At 36.5% G+C, this 23,876-nt stretch overlaps 1 protein-coding gene across 1 annotated transcript in view; it reads right to left on the bottom strand.

The window, feature by feature from the left end:
• ABCA12 (ATP binding cassette subfamily A member 12) overlaps positions 1–23,876 on the bottom strand; it is a 241,875-nt gene that overhangs the window by 149,375 nt on the left and 68,624 nt on the right. The window contains exon 3 of the mRNA XM_044669427.1: positions 12,502–12,655. Within this exon, the coding sequence (XP_044525362.1) occupies positions 12,502–12,655 (154 nt within the window). The remainder of the gene's footprint in view (positions 1–12,501; positions 12,656–23,876) is intronic.

The raw sequence follows: 23,876 nt of genomic DNA on the forward strand, positions 1-23,876 counted from the left end.
AAGGGGGAAATGCAAAGGTAAGCTGAGACTCAAAAGGAAAAACTGACTTTTCATAACAACTACTGGAATATCTCCAAAAAATGAAGCAAAAGAAATGAAATTGAACATTTTAAATGAAATAAAAGCACTGAAAAGAAAAGAATTTGAAGGAATTTAAATAGCTAAAAAGTTGGGGTAGGGGTTAGACTTTTCTTAAGAAAAGGATTCTCCAAATACTACAAGAGAAAAAAAATTGATGACTCAGTGAGACATTAAGAAATATTAGAACAGTGTAGCTAGGAGGTTCAGTGTATTGAGAGCCAGGTTAGAAATGGGAGGTCCTGGCTTCAAATCTGATGTTAGACACTTCCTTAGCTGTGTGACCCTGGGCAAGTAACTTAATTCTTATTGCCTAGCCCTTATTGCTATTCTGCCTTGGAACCTAAACACAGTATTGATTCTAAGATGGGAGGTAAAGGTTTTAAAAAATAAATACATAATAAATAAAAGGTTTTTTAAAAAGAAAGAAATTTTAGAATGATGCTCAATCTTAGCCTTGGAATAAAGATGAATGAATATATTCCCCTTCTTTCCCTGGAAAGAGAAACTACAGACATCACATGTTGTATACTGTCTGAAGATGCTGATGTGAATTGGTTTTGCTGCACTTTCTCTCTGTATTTTTCCATTTTCCTTCTTTCTTTTTCTTTCTTCAAAAGAAAGTTCACTAGAACAGTAGGAATTGGGGTGGGTGGGGGGGACACATTTGGAAATAACTATGCTGTAAAAAGAAAAGTCATCAATAAAACATTTAAAAGAAATTTTCAAGAGACAACAGACATGGCCATATGCTGTCTTTTCTAAACTCCTCCATCAATTGTCTAATGGAAAAAATGTAGTTTATTGTGAAAAATAATCTGTAAATCCTGCCTCTTCCCTTCTCATATTTTCATCAAGGATACCTTCAATATGTCTGACCTCTTCTCATAGAGATTTTATAGAAATGAGAGAGTAGACACATGAGTTAGCGCTTGCCAATGTCTTTATAATCACTTTGGGGAGGAAAGGACAAAAATACTGAGATATCCTGAAAATTTATCCAACAGCTCTTAAAATTGTGCTACTGGTCTTTTTAATGTCCTTTGGATATGTGTTTGAATTTGATTCAATTCATTTATAACACTTTTTATTTATTTCATATTTATTAATTAACTATGATGTCAATTATAATTATGTTCATCATAATTAATATTAGTTATTTATTAATTTCTAAGTTTATAATCATATTATCATTTATAACCTACTATATGCTAGGTACCATGTTAAGTGCTGGGAGTACAAAAGCAAAAAATGAAACATCCTAATCCCTCAAAAGAGGAGTGGGGGTGGAACACAACATTAAATATTTGATGGAGTGAAAAATTAACATGTTGGGGGTTCAGGAGGTGGTCCCTGAGTTGTATCTGGAATAAAGATAAGGATGCCAAGAGGAAAGAGGAGGAAATATTTCCTAGGCAAAAGGGAATAATAACTTGTGTGGAAGAAAAGAACAAAAGATTGGGATGCTGAGTTCAGGGAATATAGAGCATCCTAAGAGAGAATAATATAAAATAAGGATGGAAAGGTAGGTTGGAGATAGACTATAGAAGATTAATTGTATACTGAAGGCTACATATTTCATCCTAGAAAAAATTAAGAACCACTGAGAGTTTTTTGATTTGTTTGTTTTTGAGCAGAAGAGTAACATACCTTGACTGGCCAATGCAAATTAAAATTACAGTTTAAAAAAATTCATTTTGTCTTTACTACAGTTTCACACTTTTCTCCCTTCAGACTTGTTTCTTTCTCCTGTAACTCCAGTCCCAAAGCCTATTGGTACACAAGCAATGTTGGCCTTGGCAGGTATCAAAAAGGTCTAATCCTCAAGGAGATCCACAGTATGAACGGTTTAGGCATTTGGGAATGTTAAGACCAGAACAAAAGCCTCAGTGGTTAACAGTCACATTTTTAGTGCATGCCAAAATCCATCAAAAATGATGCTACAAGCTATAAACGGTACTTGCTCATGTTTAAGTGAGAACCATTCTCATCGATTTGAATTTTGGTACTTCAGATGAGGGAGGTGATGCAACTACTCTCACTCATTACATCTCAATTAAAGAAGAAACTGAGAGATGTCTACCAACCAGCCTCAGATTCAGCTCAGAAGATGTGTGACAGAAACAAAAGATGTTAAGATACCAAAGCACACTGTTAAGATTTTCAACAAGGAGATGGAATTTTATTAAGATTCCTTGGCATTCAAGGGATGCACAAGTTAGCTGACAGATAAAAAGCCATCCCATACAAAGGAACTGAGAGACTGGGCAAGGTGTCTTTTTACAAAATAGCCCCAGAAAATGGAGGGGAACCCTATCAAGACTATTTATTGCAACTACCTATTGTCTACAGGAGATTTTTTTAAAACTTTTTCTTTCAGCAAAAAAAAAAACAAAACTCTAAGACAGAAGAGTAAGGGCTAGGCAAACAGGGCTAAGTCACTTGCCCAGAATCACAAAGCTAGGAATTGTCTGAGGCCAGATTTGGGATTTTTTTTTAAATGAGCTTGTGAATACTTGCCTAGGAAAAGACTGAGAAAAAAAGAGACTTCATCAGTGCTACAAGACATTCTGACCCAGATATCAATGTTGAAAGTGATGCATTCAGTAAAGAAGACTATGTCTGTTATTATAAGTTAGAAGAACTGAACCCAAAGACAACTCTTTTCCTTCCCAAAACTGCCACAGGGATTCCCAGAATACAGATTCAACCCAAAGAGCACGAGCATGCTGATTGCCAGCCTGGCATGGCTGCCAGACAAGGTGGAGATGTACAAGTCTATAATGATCCTCATGGCCAACCCATACCTAAAAGAAAGAGAGAGAGGGAGAGAGAGAGAGAGAGAGAGAGAGAGAGAGAGAGAGAGAGAGAGAGAGAGAGAGACAGAGAGACAGAGAGACAGAGACAGAGAGAGAGAGAGATTGAGAGAGCGCTCTACTATAAGGAGTAGAAATCATTCAGTGGCAGTAGAATTAGGTCTATTAGACCAAATTCCAGGCTAAGTTCTAATGTTACAGGTAAATCTGGGGATACAATTATAGATGTATCTAGGTAATGGATTGACCATAAGAAATATGCCTTGCATATAAGTGCCTGATTATTGCTATACATGAGAATGCTTATTTCTAATTCTGCTATTATATTTATTTGACTGTTTTGTGTTCTATTTATGCCATAACAATATCGATTAATATTTTACATATTCACTATTGTTTAGTCATTTTCAGTCATGCCCAACTCTTTGTAACCCCCTTTGGAATTTTCTTGCCAGAGATACTAGAGTGGTTCCAGATTACCATTTCCTTTTCTAGCTCATTTTATAGATAAGGAAACTGAGGCAAGCAGGGTTAAGTAACTTGCCCAAGATTACACAACTAGTAAGTATTTGAGATTGGATTTGAGCTCAGACTTTCCTGTCTGCTCAGTAGGTACCACTGTATCACTCTAGTCCCAGTATTCAATAGGTACCATTGTTATGGTTCTATTGTATTTTACATATAGGTCTGTTGATAGTATTCTGGCTGCTGCTAGCTACCATTGCTTTTGAACCATATTTATTGCTTTTAAATGACTGCTTTGTATGATAGATATGCATGTACATGTTGTATCCCCCCATGATGCTCTGCATAGTACCATGACTACTTCTTTTACTTCAAAAGAACATTTGTTTTGTTTAGTTTTGATGGTACTGAAGGTAGATTATTTGAAACACCAGGAAAATCATTCTTGTAGTTTTAAAGTACTGACACTGGTGTTTCTACTGTATATTTATGTTTGATACTTGCCCTCGCTGATCTTTGCAAGGAGCTGTGAGGAGTTTTGGCCCAGGGGAGGAATATGACCAGAGTTTCAAAGCCTATTAGTATGGTACTCTCTCCTTATCCTCCTTATTGGTGATCCTTGTCCTGTAGCTGCATGAGGGTGGTGGGGGTGGGTGGGACAGAATTGGTAAGAGAAGAGAGGAGAACCTCTTCTCTCAAGTCCCTGAGCTTTTTTTAAGTCTTAGTAAAGTGCTTCTGGATTTTAGTTTCAGGAAAGAAGATGGGAAAATCCAGTATCACTTAAGGTTGTTGAGGCATAAGACTCTGGGGAAAACTGACATAGGAGAAGATGGCTCCATCATGCCTCTATCCCTAGCTTGTTAAACTGGAGACTCTGGGGAACTTTCCTTTCGGTGAGATCTAGAATTCTCTCTTGTTCGAGCTGAGTTGTATTGCTTCTAATGGGAGAGTCCCTTCACCTTGTATTATCTGGCATATATTCTCCTACATATCCTTTCTTGATTTCTGTTTTGCTGTATTTAGATAAATGGGTTTCTTTATAATTTCTATGCATGTTTTCATTGTGGAATAAGTATTTGGTTTGGAATGAGGGCAAGCCATGGATATAAATTTCCCCCAGTTAATGAAATAGCACTCAGAAGCTAACTTGAAACCGAAAATCATATCCTCTAGACTAATATTTAAGGGATCAGACAGACATAATTCTAGCCCAATACCCCTTCTCTCTGAGGAGACAATAGAGTGGCCTCCTGCCCTAACCACCTGCTTCCCCTCCTGACAGGAAATAAAGTCCCCTTTGGAGAAGGGTAGGGGGAGAAGAGGCTAAAGAGGTCTATTCTGTCTCTTTTTGAGACACACAATGACATCCTCATGCTACATGTAGGGGTCAGCCCTCTCAATGCTCTTTTATGTCTTTTAGATTCTAAGTCAAAGCTCTGATGTTCTTCAATTATTGTGTGAATCAGATCTTACTGTTTTAAGCTTTCTCTGCAGCAAAGTCAATAGGGGCAGAGTGATGATGTTAGTATCCATTGGGCCTGGATTAGTGTCACAATGATGGAAATGCAGCACTGAATCCATTGGCAGCAATTCTTCTGTGAGATCAGTGGGGAGTGGGGATGAGGAGAATGACTCTTTTTCTAAAATAAGCATGCACTTCTTTCAGATTACTTACAGATTCATCCTCCCATGTGCCAACCACACGAGCAATTAGAGGGCATCACACTGTTCTGAGATGTTCTTAGAGGGTGGAGGAAGAAAGACAGGAAGGGCAAATTCTTTTAGGCCGGGATCATCAAGGATGACAAAGGATGGGAAAACTTAAATGTGTTCTTGCTTTCAAAGTAGCAAGTGATAGGACATGTGAAGAGGACTACAGCCATTTATTAAAAGGCAGGACATACCAAAGCGGATGCCCACAGCAATATGAACTTAATAACAGAAATCTAGTGCCAGGGCAGCAAGGTTCATAAAAATCCCTAGTGACTGTCCAGCAAAGACAGAGAAGAGCGCGATTATGACTTTCCAATAAATATGTCACTGAAATGAGCAGGGTGGGCTCCCTTTCATGCTGCCAAAAAAAGGTATTCCTTTCCTCTTTCCAAAGCAGAGAAGAAACAAACGTTTTGCTTTCTAAATGAGGTGACACCATACTTTGGTTTAGATCACAAATTCACCTAAGAGAAAGAATTCAGAGGAATGGTTTTAAAACAGTGGCTACATGACCCAGCTTCACTGCATGGCTATATAAAGCATAAAAGTTAATAGCATGGTGGGAAATAGCATTAATGCAGTTTTATTGTTGTAGTTAATTTTGTAAATTAAGTTCCAATTACCTGCTACTTCCAGAAAATACTGACTGCATTGGAAGTGAGAAATTGATGCAAGTAACTAACTAGCTCTGGGTTATGGATGTTACTGATAAAAACAGCAGGATCAGCCTCAAGCAGGGCTTAACCTCTTTTTGTTTCTTGGCCCCCTTTGGCAGTCTGATGAAGCCAATGGACACCTTCTCAGAGTCATGCTTTTAAATGTGTAAAAGAAAATGCTTAAGCTTATAATGAAAACCAAATTATATTGAAATACAGTTATAGGGGCAGCTAGGTGGCTTAGTGGATAGAGTCAGGCTTAGAGAAAGGAGTCTTGGGTTCAAATGTGACATCCGAAACGTCCTATCTATGTGATCCCGGGCATGTCACAACTCCAATTATCTTACTCTTACCACTCTTCTGCCTTGGAACTGATACCTAGCATTAGCTCTAAGATAGAAGGTAAGGATTTAAAAAAGAAAGAAAAAACACAGTCATAAAAAATATGTCTTAAAAAATGTCTTTAGAAAACTTCACAGGCTCCAAGTTAAAAATCCCTGCTCTTGAGCAATGAGCATCAATTGAGTTCAATTGTATATATATTTATTAAATTCCTCTTATGAGCAAGGCATTTAGAATCAGCAAACCTAAATTAAATCCTAGTTCTACAACCTACTCAATATCTGATGTTCTATGACTCGAGTTATCACTATACTGATGACTCACACACATTTGCAGTACCTGAGCAGCTGGTTGACATAGTAGATATAGCATTGGATTCAGATTCAAGAAAATCTGAGTTTGCATCTTCCTTACACACTTACTAGCTGTGTGATGGAAGGAAGTCACTTTACCTCTCTCAACCTCAGTTTTGTTATCTATAAAAATGAGAATAATAGCATAATAATAATAATAAAGTCATTGTGAAGATCAGGTGAGATACAATTTGTAAAGTTCTTTGCAAGCTTTAAAAATAAAAATAGATGAGGAGAGAAGTAGAGGGGAAGAGAAGAGGAGGGAGAAAGAGCGGGGAGGGGGAGAGAGAAGTGTGTCCTCAATCTTACCCCCATAAGCATCAGTTCCATTTGGCCAACTGCTTACTCAATATTTCTACCTTGATTCTGCACCAATTTCAATATATTCAATAATAAATTAATTATCTCTTTACCTAAATTCCCCCTCCTACCCTTGCAGTTCTATTGATGGCACCACTATTCTCTCAAGTTCAAAACCTTAAAGTCATTTTTTTACTCTTCTCTCTCCCATTCCACCTCCCATTCATTCCATTGCCAAATCTACCCATTTTATCTCCAAGATATATCTAATATCTGCCCTCTCTTCTCCATTTACATGGCTACTACCCTAGAACAGATTTTATCACTTCTTTTTTATTTTTAAAATAATATTTTTAATATCTCTTGTTCCTATATCACTTCAATTTCCCAATGTATTTCTCGCCTTCCTTCTCCCAAAGAGATATTCCTCATAACAAAGAACTAAAAAGGAAAGGTAAAAAAATAGTAGCAGCAAAACTAAACAAAGTACCAAAAAAGGCTAACATATAGAGTGGCCTATATCCATCATCTCATATATCCTCTGTCACATATACATCTAATACTTAACTGGATTCTCGTAACAATGTTCTCAGTGTAGAATATAAATTCTTTAAAGACAAGGATTACCTTATTCTTGTATTTGAATCCCAAGCTTCTGGCTCAGTCTTGCACAGAGGTGTTTAATTAATTTATTGTTGACTTCCATTAAACTAGTCTCCCTGCTTCCATTCTCCCTCCATTCCAATCCATTCTCCAAAATAATCTCTGACCATGTATTCTCCTCAAAATTCATTAGTGACTCCCTATTGTTCAGCAGTTCTTAAAATGCGATCTGGGGCTATTTAGAGGTCCCTACAACCCTTTTATGAGATTCATAGGTTCAAAACTATTTTATATTAATACAAAAATGCTATTTGCCTATTAAAAATCCCTTCCCTTTTCCATCTAAATATTTGTGTGAGGCCTATTTTTCTTCTAATACTTCAATTCAATAAATAACATCATGGCAGATTGATTATAGAAGCAGATAGGAGAATTCAGCTGTCTCCTATTAAACTAGACATTAAGGAGACATGCAAAAACAGGTAAAACTGCTTTCTTACTCATTTTTGGTTTTGGAGAAGCTAGTTATTTAAAATTTTTTTAAACCCTTACCTCCTGTCTTAGAGTCAATACTGGGTATTGATTCTAAGGCAGAAGAGTGGGAAGGGCTAGGTAATGCAGGTTACGTGACTTGCCCAGGGTCACACAGCTAGGAAGTGTCTGAGTCCAAATTTGAACCCAGAACCTCCCATCTCTGGGCCTGACTCTCAATTCACAGCGCTACCCAGCTGCCCCCAAGATAGTTATTTTTCATGAAAAAATGTCATTAAGTTTAATGTAATGAGTATATTGTTATTTTAAGTAACTAAATCTTTAAACAATTTATCTGTTTTAATGTCTAATATAGTAAATATTGGCAGCTAAAAGCCATATAAACAAGCTTTGGGGTCCTTAATAATTTTTAAGAGTAAAAAGGGCTTCTGAGACCAAAGAATTTGAGAAAAGCTGCTAATGTCTATCAGATACAACACAAGTTCCTTCGCAGTCTAGTGCCAACCCACTTTTAGAATGTTATTTCACAATATAATTCATTCTAGTCAAATTGGTCTACTAGCTGTTGGTTCTTCCACATAATCCTCTACTTTCCCATTTCTTCAAATTCACATATACTTTTCCCCAATGAAACACAGAAGCAGAGAATCTCTCATATGGAAGAGATCCCAGAGGCCATTTAGACCAACACATTCCTGAACAAGGAGCTCAGCTACAACGTACTCAGCAACTGGTCATATAAATTTACCTGATGATCTTCCAAAGAAAGAACCCACTCCTCATCTCTTCCTGTTGAAATCCTCCTCCTCTTCCTCCTCTTTATATTGAAATACTTCTCATTCTTCAAGGTCCAAATTAAATGCCAACTTCCTAATTCTGTCTCTAAGTTATCTCCTTTTATTTTTTGAAGCCTTACCTTCTGTCACAGAATTGACACTAAGTATTGGTTCCGAGGTTGAAGAGAAATAAGGACTAGGCAACTGAGATTAAATGATCTAGGAACTGTTTGAATTCAAATTTGAAACCCAGGACTTCCATCTCCAGGCCTGGCTCTCTATCCACCAAGTCCCCCCACTGCCTTCTAGCTCTTCACTTGGATTGATTTTTCCCTCCTCAAATGTCCCCAGAGGATTTTTGTCTGCTTCTTTGACTCACTTACATTCTACCTTGTATCTTCATTATATACTTATAATATCACTCCTATCCAATTATAAAATTCTTGAGGATTTAAAATCTAATTTATGTTTCTTTTTGTTTTGCCTCTCAAATGCTTGGACAGTGACTTACTTGTACCTAGTAGGTGTTTAATAGATGTTTGTTGAATGAATTGTAAGAAACCTGGAATTGAATTCTAAAACTCAGAAGTTTTATCCTGGGATTAAAATGTCAATTTCGTAAGTACAAGATGAGCTAGATCATAGCTTTTCTAAAAAAGAAATCTAGTAGTGCTGGGTTGGGGTGCAGGAGAAAGCCTTGACATCTTCAATGACCTGGGATGAAGTGGATGACCTTGGTGTCTTTGAAATCTGACCAAGCTCTAAATGCTCCACAATTAATATTTCAGCTACCTTTAAGGCTACTGGCACAAATAGTTCTCATTTTCCCATTCCTTCCAAGGAAGTCTTCCCATGCTTGGGGTAAACATCTACTCGCTAATGGGTTTGAGGCTTGTCAGTAACCCTCAACCTGGTTTAACTCTCTGCCAAGATGCTTATTGAGATGTCTACATAGTGTTAATTTAAGTAGTAATTAATTTTCTATGCATAGGCAATTGTAATTGTGTTGAAAGAAGGTATCAAAATGACAAGGCAAATTAATTTACTGTAATAACAAAACCAGTTTAAAGTAGCATCCCTGTCCCTAAGCCTATCCCCAAGCATCTCATGGAATAATTCTAGAGGTGTTGAATCTAGTGCCATACAACTTACATTGGCTCTGCATTAAAGGAAGTAGGCAATATCATTTGGTGATAATCATGATGAAGAAGACCAGCCACGTGTTACCAGATTTATTTCTAAATGATAATAACCCCTCATTGGTTGTTATAGGTATGCGTCTTCCCAGAGATTACCTTTATTTTCAATATAATTATCCCAGGATAGATATAAGATCTTGTTGACCCTGGGCAAGTTACTTAATCACTGTGGGCCTCCAGGAATCTCTCAAAGGTTGTAAGTTACAGTTATAGGTCTGCATCATGATGGAATTTTTTTATTCTAAGTGTTCCCATATCTATAAAATCAAAACTCCAGACAAAATAAATAAACAAATGACTGCATGAATTTAAGACTTTTTAGTAGAGAAAATAACTTTTCACCTAATTAACAATCTCAGAGTACTTCTATTAAACCAAGGTCCAGATTCCATATCCTTCATTTTGGGGAGAATTTAATCTTTATTGTAGGCATAACTAAAATAGAACTCATCTTTCTTCTCAAATTCTCAGCTTTTCCAAATTTTCCTGTGACTATTGTGGGGCATCGCTATTCTCCTACTCACGGAAACCTTCAACCTCAATTTTGTCAATCTTGACTCCTCTTTCTCTCGCTCCCCATGTCCAATCTGTTCCCAAGTCTTTTCATTTTTACATTCACAATCCCTCTCCATATATCCCTTTCTTTTCCACTTGTAGAAGCTCTCAGCACTTTAAATCTAGGCTACTGCAACAGCCCTGCTTCCACTTTAGTCCATCTTCTTCTTGGCTGCCAAAGAGATCTTCCTAAAGCTCAATTTTTACCATGTCCCTCCCTATTCAATCAGTTCCAATGCATTCTGATTATCGCCAGGATGAAATATAAAATATTCTGCGTGGCATTTGAAATCCTTTACAACCTTACCCTTTCCTTCCTTTGCAGTCATAATACACTTGAATACTTGCCTTCTCATTCTTCTTTGCATATAACAATTAATCTCCTGACTCCATGAATTTTTCCCTACCTGTGTCCCATGCCTGCATACTCTCTCTCTTCACCTCCATCTCCTAGATTCCCTGGCTTTCTTCAATGCTTACCTTTTCATAGGGAGATATTCTCTCCCCTAACTCCTTATTCTACCTTTTCCCCAACACTACCTTTCATCTGATACTACCTTCCATCCACTATATATGTAGTTATTTGAATAGGGTCTCCCTGATTAAAGTATGAACTTCTTGAGAACAAATACTATGTTTTTGCCTCTCTTTGTATGTCTGGTGCTTATAAAGCCTGGCATATAGAAAGCATTTAAGAAATGCTTATTACCTGACTGGCTGTCTACAGAGGTAGGAGAATTACTTGGGACAAGTAATAATTTCAATACAGTTTTATTTTGTGATTACAATGATCGTGCATTTGTGCTTCTCCTAATATTAGGCTGACTCAGAATGTCTTATTTGACTAGTTAAAAGTGTATTATTTTGGGGGCAGCTGGGTAGCTCAGTGGATTGAGAGTCAGGCCTAGAGACAGGAGGTCCTAGGTTCAAATCCGACCTCAGACACTTCCCAGCTATGTGACCCTGGGCAAGTCACTTGACCCCCATTGCCCACCCTTACCACTCTTCCACCAAGGAGCCAATACACAGAAGTTAAGGGTTTAAAAAAAAGTGTATTATTTTGGTATCACTACCTTCTATTAGTTATCCAACAGGTGAGTGTTAAGTTTTATTCCATATACATGTTTAATTGCTTTCTTTTGTTGTTTTTAATTCTTTGGTTTTTAAGGAGCAGGGAAGGGGCAGCTAAGTGGTGCAATAGAAAGAGCATTGTGTCTGAAGTCAGGGAGACTTGAGTTCAAATGTGATCTCAGACACTTACTACTTGTATGACCCTAGGCAAGTTACTTCATCTTGTTTGTCTCAGTTTCCTCATCTGGAAAATAAACTGGAAAATAAAATGGCAAACTACTCCAGTGTCTTTGAAAAGAAAACTCCAAAAAGGGTCATGAAGAGTCAGAAGTGTCTGAACAACAAGACTCTGGGGAAACGGGCAAAAAAGTATAATTCTTAAAAGCACTCTTTAATGACTATCAGAGATATTTTAACAGCTCTTGGTGTGAAGGTTAAACATTTCGAAGATCATTTGAGTTCATAATGAAAAGGGATAGTAGCATCAGAGCTTGAAGTATATTCAAAAATGAAAAATGACACCAAGAACTGACAAACTATTGTAGTAATATATTAGTTTCAATTATTTTTTTAGGAAAAAAACAACCTCTAAGTGGACCTAGAAGCAGGAGGACATGCTACAAATTCTTCTACAATGTAGCATAAGCTTCCTGAGGTTGGAAGAAGAGTAAAAAGGTTAGTTTCTAAAATCTGTCTACATTGGCTAGGAAGAAAACAGTTTTGTCATCAGTAAGAAAATACAGAGAATTGGGTAGCAAAGATTTTGAAGAGGCAATTTTTGCTTCGCTTTTTTATTCAAGACAATACCAAATAAATCCAGCTAAGTCTGTAAGATCTAGCTATCTTTACCATATTGTAAACATCTACCATTAAAAAATGTTTTGGCAAATTAAAAAAACAACAACTCTAGTGGACCTGGAAGTATTACTTCTAATGAGGGTACAAACTAAATATACTGACATATAGAGAAGCACAGTTGTCTTAGAATTATAGAAATTCCCAAATAGAGATGAAATATTACAATTAGACTCGCCTATAACTATTTTTCTACACAACTGAATATGTTTATGAAATGGCCTTACCTTTCTTTAAAAAAGGTGATATCAATTCCTTTTCTTCGGAGTAGATCTTGTGGTCCATAGGGAGTATCCTTGCATTTGGTATCTGTATCACAGAGTAGGGTTTGCAGAAATGGGAAAAAGCCAGTGCTAGGAAGGTTTCGCGGTGCAAGGTAACCTGCAAATAAATTCATATATTTTTTAAAATAGTTTCATTGTTTCATCTGGCCCAAAAGTAAAAACAATACGAAAACAATTTTTTCCACCAAATTACCTTCTGGAGGCAGGAAAAACCTGATTCCCCAGTAGCACACCTTTCCATATAAATCCTTAAAGACAAGGAGATGGAGGTTTTTCTAGTTATCTTATCTGTTTTTAATGTAGCATTTTTTCTAATGACAGGAAAGCCTATTCTCCACTCCTACTCCTACTCAATAATATTGAGATCAGCTAAGTAGAATCTCTGCTGTTGATACAATCATTAATTTGATTGGAAGAAAGTTTGGAGTTTTGGAAAAATGTTCTGTTGTGAATAAAGAGGCATCTGGAAAGGCTCTCTAGTGCCATCTATAACTTGAGAGAAGAGATATCCCTCAAGGGCCTGCCAGCATTGTCCTTTATATTGCCAAAAGACATAGATAGTTTTGCAACTCCCAGAAGGAAAGAGAATTACTTTTCACTGAAAGGGTGCCATGTTGCCTCAGTCCATAGTTAATGGAGCAGATCTAGTATGGTCTGAAGATTCTAGGCTTAAAGCTGCCAATTAGCTAAGAGTTTAACATTATTTCTGTGGCCTGAGAGTAGAAGAGAAGTGGTTTTCAGCAAGATCCTGGAGAGGGCAGGAAAAGAAATGGTCTCACCCAGTAGGCAATGCCTGAAATAGGCCATTCCCCCCAAAGACCATAGACTTCAGCACTGAAGTTCCAGGTTATATATCTCCCCAAAGACATGGTTCCTCAATTCATGTATTTCACTGCAGGGTTTCTTTAAGCATTTGTCCACTCTTTCTCTTAGGCACTGTCCAATTGTGGGGAAGTACAACTCAGATTTATGGGTAGACTATAGTTTTCATTATTCCTGATCTTGTCTTTTCTTTTGTTAACTATAATGCTATTCTTATTTTTGCCTTCTTAGTAATTGTTTCATGTTTAAGAGTTCATGACATCACATTTGATTTTCATAAATAGGAAGCACAACAGTGGGGATTAGGAAGCTATAATCATGAGCTTGGCTGTGTATGTATATAAGTATTTTATATATGTGTGTGTGTGGTGTATGTATATATTTCTCTGATGCCAAGATTATTCCTAGGAGTGTGAGTGTGAGTTGTACCTATGTGGAGGCAATAACTGACCTCCATTTCTGGGAAAACTCTAGAGACCTGCCAATGTGAGTGTTGATTATAGAATGTGAATGAGCCCAAAGGGAGAAGAAGGTGCTGTCAAGCTGACATCTTACATAGATCTTCTCTCTGATATATAAAAACACACACATGCACACATTTATGATTTCTTGATGAGGCAGCTAACTGGTGGAGTGGATAAAGCTCAGGATATGGAATCAGGAAGATATGAGTTCAAATCCAACTTCACACACTTCTTAGCTTGTGAAAGTCACTTAACAAGTTTACCTCAGTTTCCTCATCTGTAAAAATGGAATAAAATAGTACCTATCTCTCAGGGTTGTTGTGAAAATCAAATGAAACAATAAAGAATAGCAAAGGGCTTAGTACAAAGTAAGTATTATATAAATGTTAACTACTATCATTATTATTGTATTGGTAACTCCTGGTAAGGAACTTCCTCTACTAATACACCTCTGCCCTTTCTCTGCAATTTGTAGTCAGAGATTTGCTTGGGACATTGGGAAGTTAAATGGCTTGCCCTTGGTCACACAGACATTGCATTTCAGAGACAGAATTTGAACCCAGGGCTTCATGACTCCAAGAGCACTTCTCTAACTATTCCACCAGGCTGCCTCTTGACTTGAAGTAATGATTTTACTAAAAAAAGAAGCCTATCAAATGCATTATAGCTGACAGAAAACAAGGGAATTATAATTGGAGTATTTTATAACCTTCACCTTAATATTTGTGAGTGCAAATATATCAATGGACTAAATAGTAATTAATGTAAGAGGTGAACTTTGGCATATCAGTCTTTAAACAATTGATAACAAATGCAGGATTGCACAATGATAGATTGCACAGGTTTCAGAAATGAGGGAAACATCAGACTGATAAGCAAAGTGAAAATTAAAAAAATAAGAAAATCCTCTATGAGATTCTCAGAACAATGCTCTGGATCTGAAGATGAGTTGTGGAGAGTGTTGCTGTAGGTGTTACTGAATTCTGTGTTATCTTTGAAGAAAAAACAAAGAATACAAGGAGGTAAGAACCATGCAGTTAAGTGGAGAGTCAGGTGCCAGAAGAGAGAAGAGAAAAAGGAAATCTGATCCAAGTAACATAAATACATGTGAACATAGAAATTGCTTTAGGTAACAGAAAGTGAAAATTGGAAACGAAAAGGAAGTGAGATATGGAGAGATGAAGAGGGAAAAGAAAAACCATGAGGGGAAAAAAAGAAGAGTGATGTTGATATGAATGAATTTTTTAAAATTTAATCTCTGAAGCAAGTCCATGTGACCAGATTCCCAAATAACCGTTCCCCAATAATCTTAGGCAATCATTGACTCCTGATGCCATCAAGGTCAGTATATCGCCTAAACAATTCTGGCACAAAATTTATTCTTGACTCATAATTAAATCAAATCCAAAAAACAGTGCCCCAGAAATAATTCTCCTCTGTGTTTTTCCACCATGACAAAATTCTTTGTTAGACCAGAAGCCCATAAATAATTCAAGTTCCTGGTCTCTCTCTTACATTTCATCTTTATGACCACAACCTGCTAGAGTGGGATATGTTTGGGTAAAAGTTCAACATATTTAAACTCTTTATAATGTTTTATCTTCAGTGGGTTATTACAGCTGTAACAAGGCTTTGATTATTAATGTGTCACTCTTCATGGGTGTGGTATTGGGAGCAAAGAGGAAAAGTGTATAGTGTCTCCACTCTCTAACACACACAGGTAGAAAATGAAGATACAATAAAGACCAATCAGGACCACCCTCAGTGTCTTCTCTTGGTCCCTGAAAAGTGGATGGCTATGAAAGGGCAAGGAAGCTCATAAGGAGCAAGTACCATCAGGAAGACAGGGAAGAATATTAGGTCATGAAAGCAGTGATGGGAGGAATTCCAAGGAAAAGCAGGTACTGTGATACCTTCAGGCACATCAGTAGCATGTCCAGGCACACACTGTTCACAATGAATAAGGAGTGTCTTAAAAAAAAAAAAAAAACTTGCTCCTAGTGATTAGACACAAAATTTTCTTTGACATATGTAAAGATAGGTATGCCTCTTTCCCAAAAATCCAGATCTCTGAAACAGATTGTAGGACCCTAAATCCAGAAATATGAGGAGCATCAGAAACCATCTAGTCCAACATTTTCATTTTTCAGATAAGTAAAATTATCATTTTGAAGTAGGTGTTCAAATTAATTAAGCCCTATTTGCCCCATTTCCTTATCTATAAAATGAGGACACAATGGAGAGGGAAATGGCAAACCATTCTAGAATCTTTGCCAAGAAGACCTTTTAACTGAACAACAAGAAGTTAAGTGCTATGTTCAGCACACTAAAGGAATATTTTAAGCTCTGTCCATTATCAAATTCTACCAATCTACTGCCCTGGAAAAAAGGCCAGTGATTTCATCTTAGTGATAAAATCTGTATTCGTTACCCAGAAAATTTTTGGGAAATTTTATTGTGCTTTGAGCTAATCTGACCATGTTGGGCCTTGGGCTAGGATACTCTTTGTAACCTTATAAAATAAACAACTATTTTAAAGATGCCTGCAACTGTTAAAATTCTATTCATGGCTAAAAAAAAAAAAAAAAAAAAAAAGCTAACTAAATCATCTGAGTGGCCATTCTAGCAACGTGAACTGGCATTCAGAGTACCATGGAGAACAAAGAGTGCCAGCTAGCCACCTTATTCCTCCTCTTGTGTTTATCAAACCTGTCATGAATTTTGGAGATCCTATAGGTAAAATTCACACTCACATGACTCACATTGACAACAGAATTAACACTTCACATTTTTCTCAGCAAAAAAGAAAATGGAGTTGGGAGTTCTTTTTTCACACTGATGTTTCTTTCTAAGGTTTTGACATAGTGAGATCACATGCAGACCATCAGAAACTTCTGATTCTGCCCTTAAATTTGTGCTGGTCAGAAGTTCTCTATCAGCCTTAAATCCAAGACTTCTTTAAATTCCCAAGTGCTACAACGACAAGAAGAGAAAATTTTACTCCTGTACATCATAAAATCACACACGTACCCAATGTATACTGCTATATAACAATACTCGATACAGTCCAATATTATTTCAGGACTAGAGCCAAAACAAACTATAACCATGGCCTGAAACAAACTGCATTAATTTGATGAATGGCAAATTAAACTAAACTGAAATATTAGATTTTTTTTGGCTGAACTCTAAACTGAACCAATTTTTCTTTTTAAAAATAGGGTTCAGTTCAAGGCCAGCCACTTTTAAAATTTAAAACACTTGATAAATAATTGAAATAACAACCAACATAATTGTGTGCTCAATCCTCAACATTCAGGCATTTAATTTTCACAACTTCAAGCATTTGGGTGATTTTATTAGTAACCTCATTTTCACTTTTGCTTTGGCAACCACACACATTCACACCTATGTGCAGTAGAGAAAAAAATGTTATGTGTGACGTGGACAAGTTTGTTGAATGGCTGAACCGGTCTTGTTCAGTGTATTATTGTAAAGAGCTCCAACTACATTCATTGTATATTTTCATTGTTTATCCTTAAAATCCAAGTTTTATATTGGAATTATGCAGAGAAAGCGTGGCGCAAATCCTTTAGGCATTTTCTTCTCTAAACCTTTGGCAATCTGGCCTTTGACCTCATCATTCAACTGATCTTGCCTTCTCCAAAGCCAGTAATGATCTCTTAATTGAAAAATCTAATGAACTTTTATCAGTCCTTATCCTTCTTGATCTCTCCGCAACATTTGATAGATAGCTTTGATCATCTCCTTCTCCCACAGTGCCTTGCACACAATAAGCATTTAATCAATGCTTGTTAACTTCTCCAAGATACTCACTCCTATTTGGGTTTTCATGCTGCTGCTTTCTCCTAGTTAATGAGAATGACATAAATGAAAAACCAGGAAAGGAGTCAGAGAAGGAATGGTCAACGTGATAGGGGAAACAAATTTAGGGCTCTTTTTATTTCTATACTATCTCATCTGAGTCCACGGATTCAAATATCATCTCTGTGGCTGATTCCCAAAGCTATTCATATAGTATCTTGAAAAGAGTTGGTATTTAATAAATGCTTATCTAATATTAATATTCATAGTAAGTGAATGACTGAAATAGGCAAAGTTAAGTTTCACCCCGTCAAATGGAGAGAGGGAACAATTTCTATAGTCATGTAGTTCAATTACACTGAAGGCTTGCCAGTCCCTTGAAATGTATTTAACAGTGGGTTCTGGTGCACCAAAACAGGGTGATATTCCCCAAGAACTCCAGTGCCTATGGTTGACTTCATAGCTTTGTTATTAGCAAAATGTAGTCTGTTTGCTGCCAATAGACTTAGGACACCTCATGTTGAGCACTTTGGTAACAATAAGATATAAAGAAAACTGAGGTTGAAGTTCTGTGTTTTCTCTTTGTTTTGATTAGAGCAAAGCAAGCCAAAACCACATGTAGTGCTTTTACATGCCATGGAGGGGAGGTGTGGAATGGCTTCTTATACTAGTGCTAACCAGTTGTAAAATGAAAATTCTGAAAATCAGGAGAAACAACAGCCAAACCATTATTTTTACATCCAGTTCCAGATTTTTTGCATGCAATTTTTCTTTTAAAAATAAAATAAAACAGAACTTGGAAGTATGTAAAATATGGAGGGAAAAAATCTTATGAATAATTATTTGGGTTTGATAAATTGAATGACAGGCTTACCTACAATGCACAGGAAACAACTATGACAGGGAATTACAGTGTAAATTGAAAAAGATAAATAACAATAGACATCATCTTGAAAAAAGCAAACCAACTATTGAGGGAAAATAAAAGGGGAAAAATAATCATGTTACTCTGAGAATTATGCTTGGCTTAGCAAATTATTAAATTAATTAGAAATATTCTCACTTCATTACCCAAAGTATAGACCCTAAGTATAGCCTTTTATTTTTCTTATAGGTATTGAATATATATATGTACATATATATATTCCCTATTGTTAATTAAATTTTCCTTAAGTGACAAAGTTAATCATAATATTAAATAACTAAGTCTCCTCTTTGTAACCCCTTGTACAACCCTCTTGCATACCAATATACAAGAATATATGACCTGACTTCTTCATTTTAATTTGTGATTAGTTGGAATGCCTCTTGGTTGATTTTACCCATTCTTCTTCCCCCTCTCTGGGAATAATCAAGTTCAAAGATTCTATCATGAATTCTTTCAGTAGGTAGATAATAGAGGTAGATATAAGAGATGATAGCAGAAGTGCTTTGGATTTGGGGCTCATTGATTAACGTTAGCATTCTTTCCATAATAGAAATTAATTTAGAATTTGTATCACTTTGTTTAGACTCTACTGTAATGTATTTTTGATTTATTGACATATAACATATAACTGACTTTTTGCAATTACATAACATGCATGGCTTTTCCCCATTCAACAAGGGTTTACTGGACACCACTATGGATTAGACATTGTTTTGAGCATTGGTGATACAGAGATGAAAGGATAGCCTAGTTCTTATTGTCAAAGAGCTTAGAATTTATGGAAAGAAAAAAGTGTGGTATAAGTTAATAAGATCAGGATTTAGAGGTGGAAGGGCCCTCAGAAGCCACTTAACCATTTCCACCTTCTACATTTTTCAAGTGGAGGAAATTGGGGCCCAGGGAAATATGTAAATAAATATAATACAAGGTAGAATTTGAGATCACTTTCAACCACTAAAAGGAAAATCACTAGAAAACAATGGAACTTATTTTTGTAAGGCATATCTGCAGTCAGATGTTATTTTTACACTTCATATATGAAGAGATAGTTATTATTTAACATCAGAGGCAATAGCAATGTCAGTTTGGTTGGCACAATCCTTTAATTTCTATCTCTAATGCCTGGCACAATAACTAGTCCTCATAAGACCTTCAAAAATTCCTGGTGCTAGTCTGGTAATTTGAAAGAATAAATGATTATATAGAGATACAAATAATCTTAAAAACTGAGAGTGGGAAGGATCTGTAGAAATCATCTAGCCTAGCTGCTTCATCTTAGGAACAAATTCAGAGAGTTGAAATAACTTGTTCAAAGTTACCTAAGAAGTTAATGGAAGAGCTATGATTAGAACCCCAGTTTCCTGACTCCCTGGATTATTCTGCTTTCAATTTCATACTCTGCTTAGGCCATTGGCTATTCCAGTTAAATAATGTTTCTTTTCTTATCTTAAGATAATATATTTTCATTCATTCTAAACTGGACTTCCACTGATACCTCACAGGTGGTATGGATATGACCAAGGATCCTTATGGGCCATTCTAATAAAGCCCAAGACCTCATTGGTCCTACCAAATTGGTGAGACTTTAAATATGGTTGTGGACTATAGCTCTGCGATTCAAGGTCAAATCTATTAATATATGGAGATCTTTACCACTCAAAGATTGGCCAACAAGTGATTTTTTTCCATTTTGGTCACAGAAATTAATGAGGACTGTCTTCTTAAGGGTTATTACATTGATGGAGAAACACTGGCATGATTATAGATCTTTGAAAGACTGGAGCATTCTCACTAATAATTTTTAAATGTTTTCAACCATTTCAAAGTAAATATAATTGTGTTCTACAGAATGCATATTGATGGTGCCACTTACTTTTTATTTTGCCAATAATAATATCTTATATTTATACATGACTTTACATATATAGGGTGTTTCAACAATTTCAGTGCAGTTTTAAGTTTTAATAGCTATACTATACTAGTCTATACTAATTGCTACATAGTAATTATACTATACTAAGTCTAAAACTACACTAAGATTTTTGGGACATTCTGTATTATCTCATTTAATCTTTACAATAAGCTGAAAAAGTAGGTACTGCAGGAATTATTGTCCTCATTTTCAAGACAAGGAAACCAAGGCTCAGAAAGCTTAAATGAACTTGTGTTTGATCACACAAGTTAATAAGTATTAGAAGATGTTTCTGAACCCAGATCTCGACTCCAAGGCCACCGTTCTTGCTAGCTACGCCACACTAACAATATTGTAGATAAACAAAATGAACACAAATGGAGGCAAGGAGATTCAGGTTTTTTTAATTCCCATTTGTGCCTCAATTTCATCATGTGGAAAGAACACAGATTAGGTGAGAATTTAAAGAGTTGGCACCACTTCTTGCTTTGCTGCTTATTCACTGAATGACCCCTAGAAAATCATTTAACCTCCCTGTGTCTATATTTCTACATCTATAAAATTAAGCATGATATCATTTGCCACCTCACAGGAAATTGTGAAGATTAATGAGATGATGCTTGTAAAACACTATGAACTCTGAAGAAGAAAGACCCAATAGAAATGTGAATTATTAGTGCTAATTAGACTCTTTAGTTCATCATCTGTCTTATTTACCACTCAGTAACTGAGGGTTGGCTGGTCTTCTTATGTGACTTGTATGCAACGGATATTTAAAAGTAGTCTGTTATCTATTTCTCTCCCCAGTAGTTCATAATCCACACTTGCATTAACTAGGATAGCCCTTCAATTTTTGGTATGTCCACTGGGTGTGATGATGTGACACATTCTAATTAATTCTTCTCGGGCAAGTCTTGCTTCATGGAACAGGTGAAAAAAGTAGACTTAGCTGCATGATCCTTGACAAGTCACTTAATCCCATTTGCCTAGCCCTTGCTCTTATGCCACAGAGTTGTTACTAAGACAGAAAATAAAGGTTTTTTTAAAAGAGGGAGATAGAGAAAAAAGTAGACTTACTTTGCTTATAGTAGGAATGATGCATGGTAGCTGATTCTTAAAACACTTGTCAAGAGGTCCTAGTTCCCAAACATTTGCTATCTCTTTATTTCATGTATGGAATGGTGGCCAAATATAAGGAACCCAAAAAAATGAGAGCTTCCTTATTCCGGAGTTTCCTAAATCAATAAAATCACAGGTCTAGTCTCTTCCCAGTCCCTAAGATCATAGGGTCATAGATCAAAGTAATTTAGAGAGAGAGAGCTAAAAGAGATTTAAGTGACCATCTAGTCCACCTATTCCCTTCCCATTTTACAGCTAAGGAAACAGAGACTTAAGGAGTTTAAATGATTTAGCCAAAGTCACACTAGATAGTGTCAGAGGTATAATTTGATCCCAAGTCCTTTTCCTTAACTTCCCTCACAATTGCTGCTATTTCCCACAATCAGAAGTGTCTTGATGGGTACATCAAAGGGAACCTGACTATGAGAGCAGAAAGAAGAGGGTTGGGTTCCTGCTGGCTCCCTTTTCCTTTTGGCATGTGTATTTGTGAGAAAAGATGGGGAGAATGTGGCAGTGCAGATCAGGACCTTGTATTTTTTTCACTTTCTTTGGAGCTGATCTCTTTGACCCAAAACATGCATAGTAAGTTAGTTGCAAAATTGAGTTGACTCAGGGTCAAGAGCAATGCGCTTCTCCTATCTAAGAGAAAGATGCTGGGACAGAATGCAGTCTAATCCTTGCTGTGTGTTTAAAGGTTCTTCTGTGGCTCCTTCCAAAAGACCATTGCCTAATCTATTGGTGTCTTTAAAATTTTTGCTTAATTTAAGGCTCAGAAGGCACAATAGTAACACAGGTATGGAAAAATAGCCAATTCCTAAGTGAAACAGAGAAGGGAATGGGAGATTATGTTAATCAGTTCTCTGTGAAATGTTCAGAACTTTCTCAAACTCAATCTGCTCAGGGCACCATTTTGGGGGATATTTGGGCCTGCTGGTATAACTGGGATTGATCTACAATTCTCATCAGTTTTTAAAATCTTTAGGCAATAGTCATTGCAAATAGCTTAGTTATACTGAGCAACCTTTTCTCATTTTTTTCCCCAAAATTTAATCAAAGGGTTAAAAATGCCCCCCCCCAATTGTGACCATAGGAGAACGGATTTTCTGTTAGGAAAAAAAAAACTCACGTAGGGATATTTTGTTAGGTATTCCTTAGAGGGGGCTCACTAAATATATGCCATCTAGATCTTTTGATAAAATATTATTTGATGTGGGGTCTCCAGTAGGGACTTGGAAGGAACTCAGATCCTCTCTCTTCGTTAAGACACCCAGATCTTACTTCTACTGTGATTGATAGAAATATATACCAGGGAATTTCACAACTTCCAACATGCCTATAAAAAAGGGTGTAAATTCCTGGAGCTAGATAGTACTTTTCCTAATGATCATGGTTTCATAGTTAAAAGTCACCTGGTTCAGCTAATTATCTAGATGAGGAAACTGACCCAGAGGAGTATAGTAACTTGCCCAAGACCACATGGATAGTAAATGGCAGAGATGGGATTCAAACACAGATCCTTTGTCTCCAAAATCAACACTTATTCTGCTTTACCAAGGTGGAGAACAGGTTTTGCTCAAGCAAGAGATAGCAGCATTTCTTTTTTTTTTTAATTATTAATAGAATTTATCCACAAGTGTCCCAATCCCTCTTCCACCTCCTCACCTCACATAAGGAAACATCTGGGAAACTGACAGATTCATACAAATTATATCTTTCATGTTTCCACCTTTCAGTTCTCTCTCTCTGGAGGTAACACACAATTTATTGTTCAAGAATTAAATTTCTCTCTGTATGTGGTGTTCTCTTGGTTCTACTCATTTTGCTTTTCAATATCCCACATAGTTCTTTCCAAATTTTATTTTTTTTAAGTGCTTATCTTTTGCCTTAGGTTCAATACTATGTATCAGTTCCAAGGCAGAAGAGCATTAGGGTCTGGGCAATGGGGTTAAATAGCTTGCCCAGGATCACAAAGGTATAGGTCAGATTTGAATTCAGGATCTCTGATGTCTAAGCCTGGCTCTCAATCCACTAGCTACCCTCTTTTCTGGGTTTTATTAAAATTAATCGAATTGTAATTTTTTTTACAGCGCAGAGTATTTCATCACAATCATATACCACAATTTGTTTAGCCATTCCCCAATTGACAGGCATCCTCTCAGTTTCCAACTCTTTACCACCACATAGAGAACTGCTATATTTTGGACCATATGAGTTCTTTTCTTTTTCCCCTAATCTCCTTGGGAAGCAG

The sequence above is a fragment of the Gracilinanus agilis genome, chromosome 3, assembly GCF_016433145.1.
Source record: "Gracilinanus agilis isolate LMUSP501 chromosome 3, AgileGrace, whole genome shotgun sequence".
NCBI classification, from domain to species: Eukaryota; Metazoa; Chordata; class Mammalia; order Didelphimorphia; family Didelphidae; genus Gracilinanus; species Gracilinanus agilis.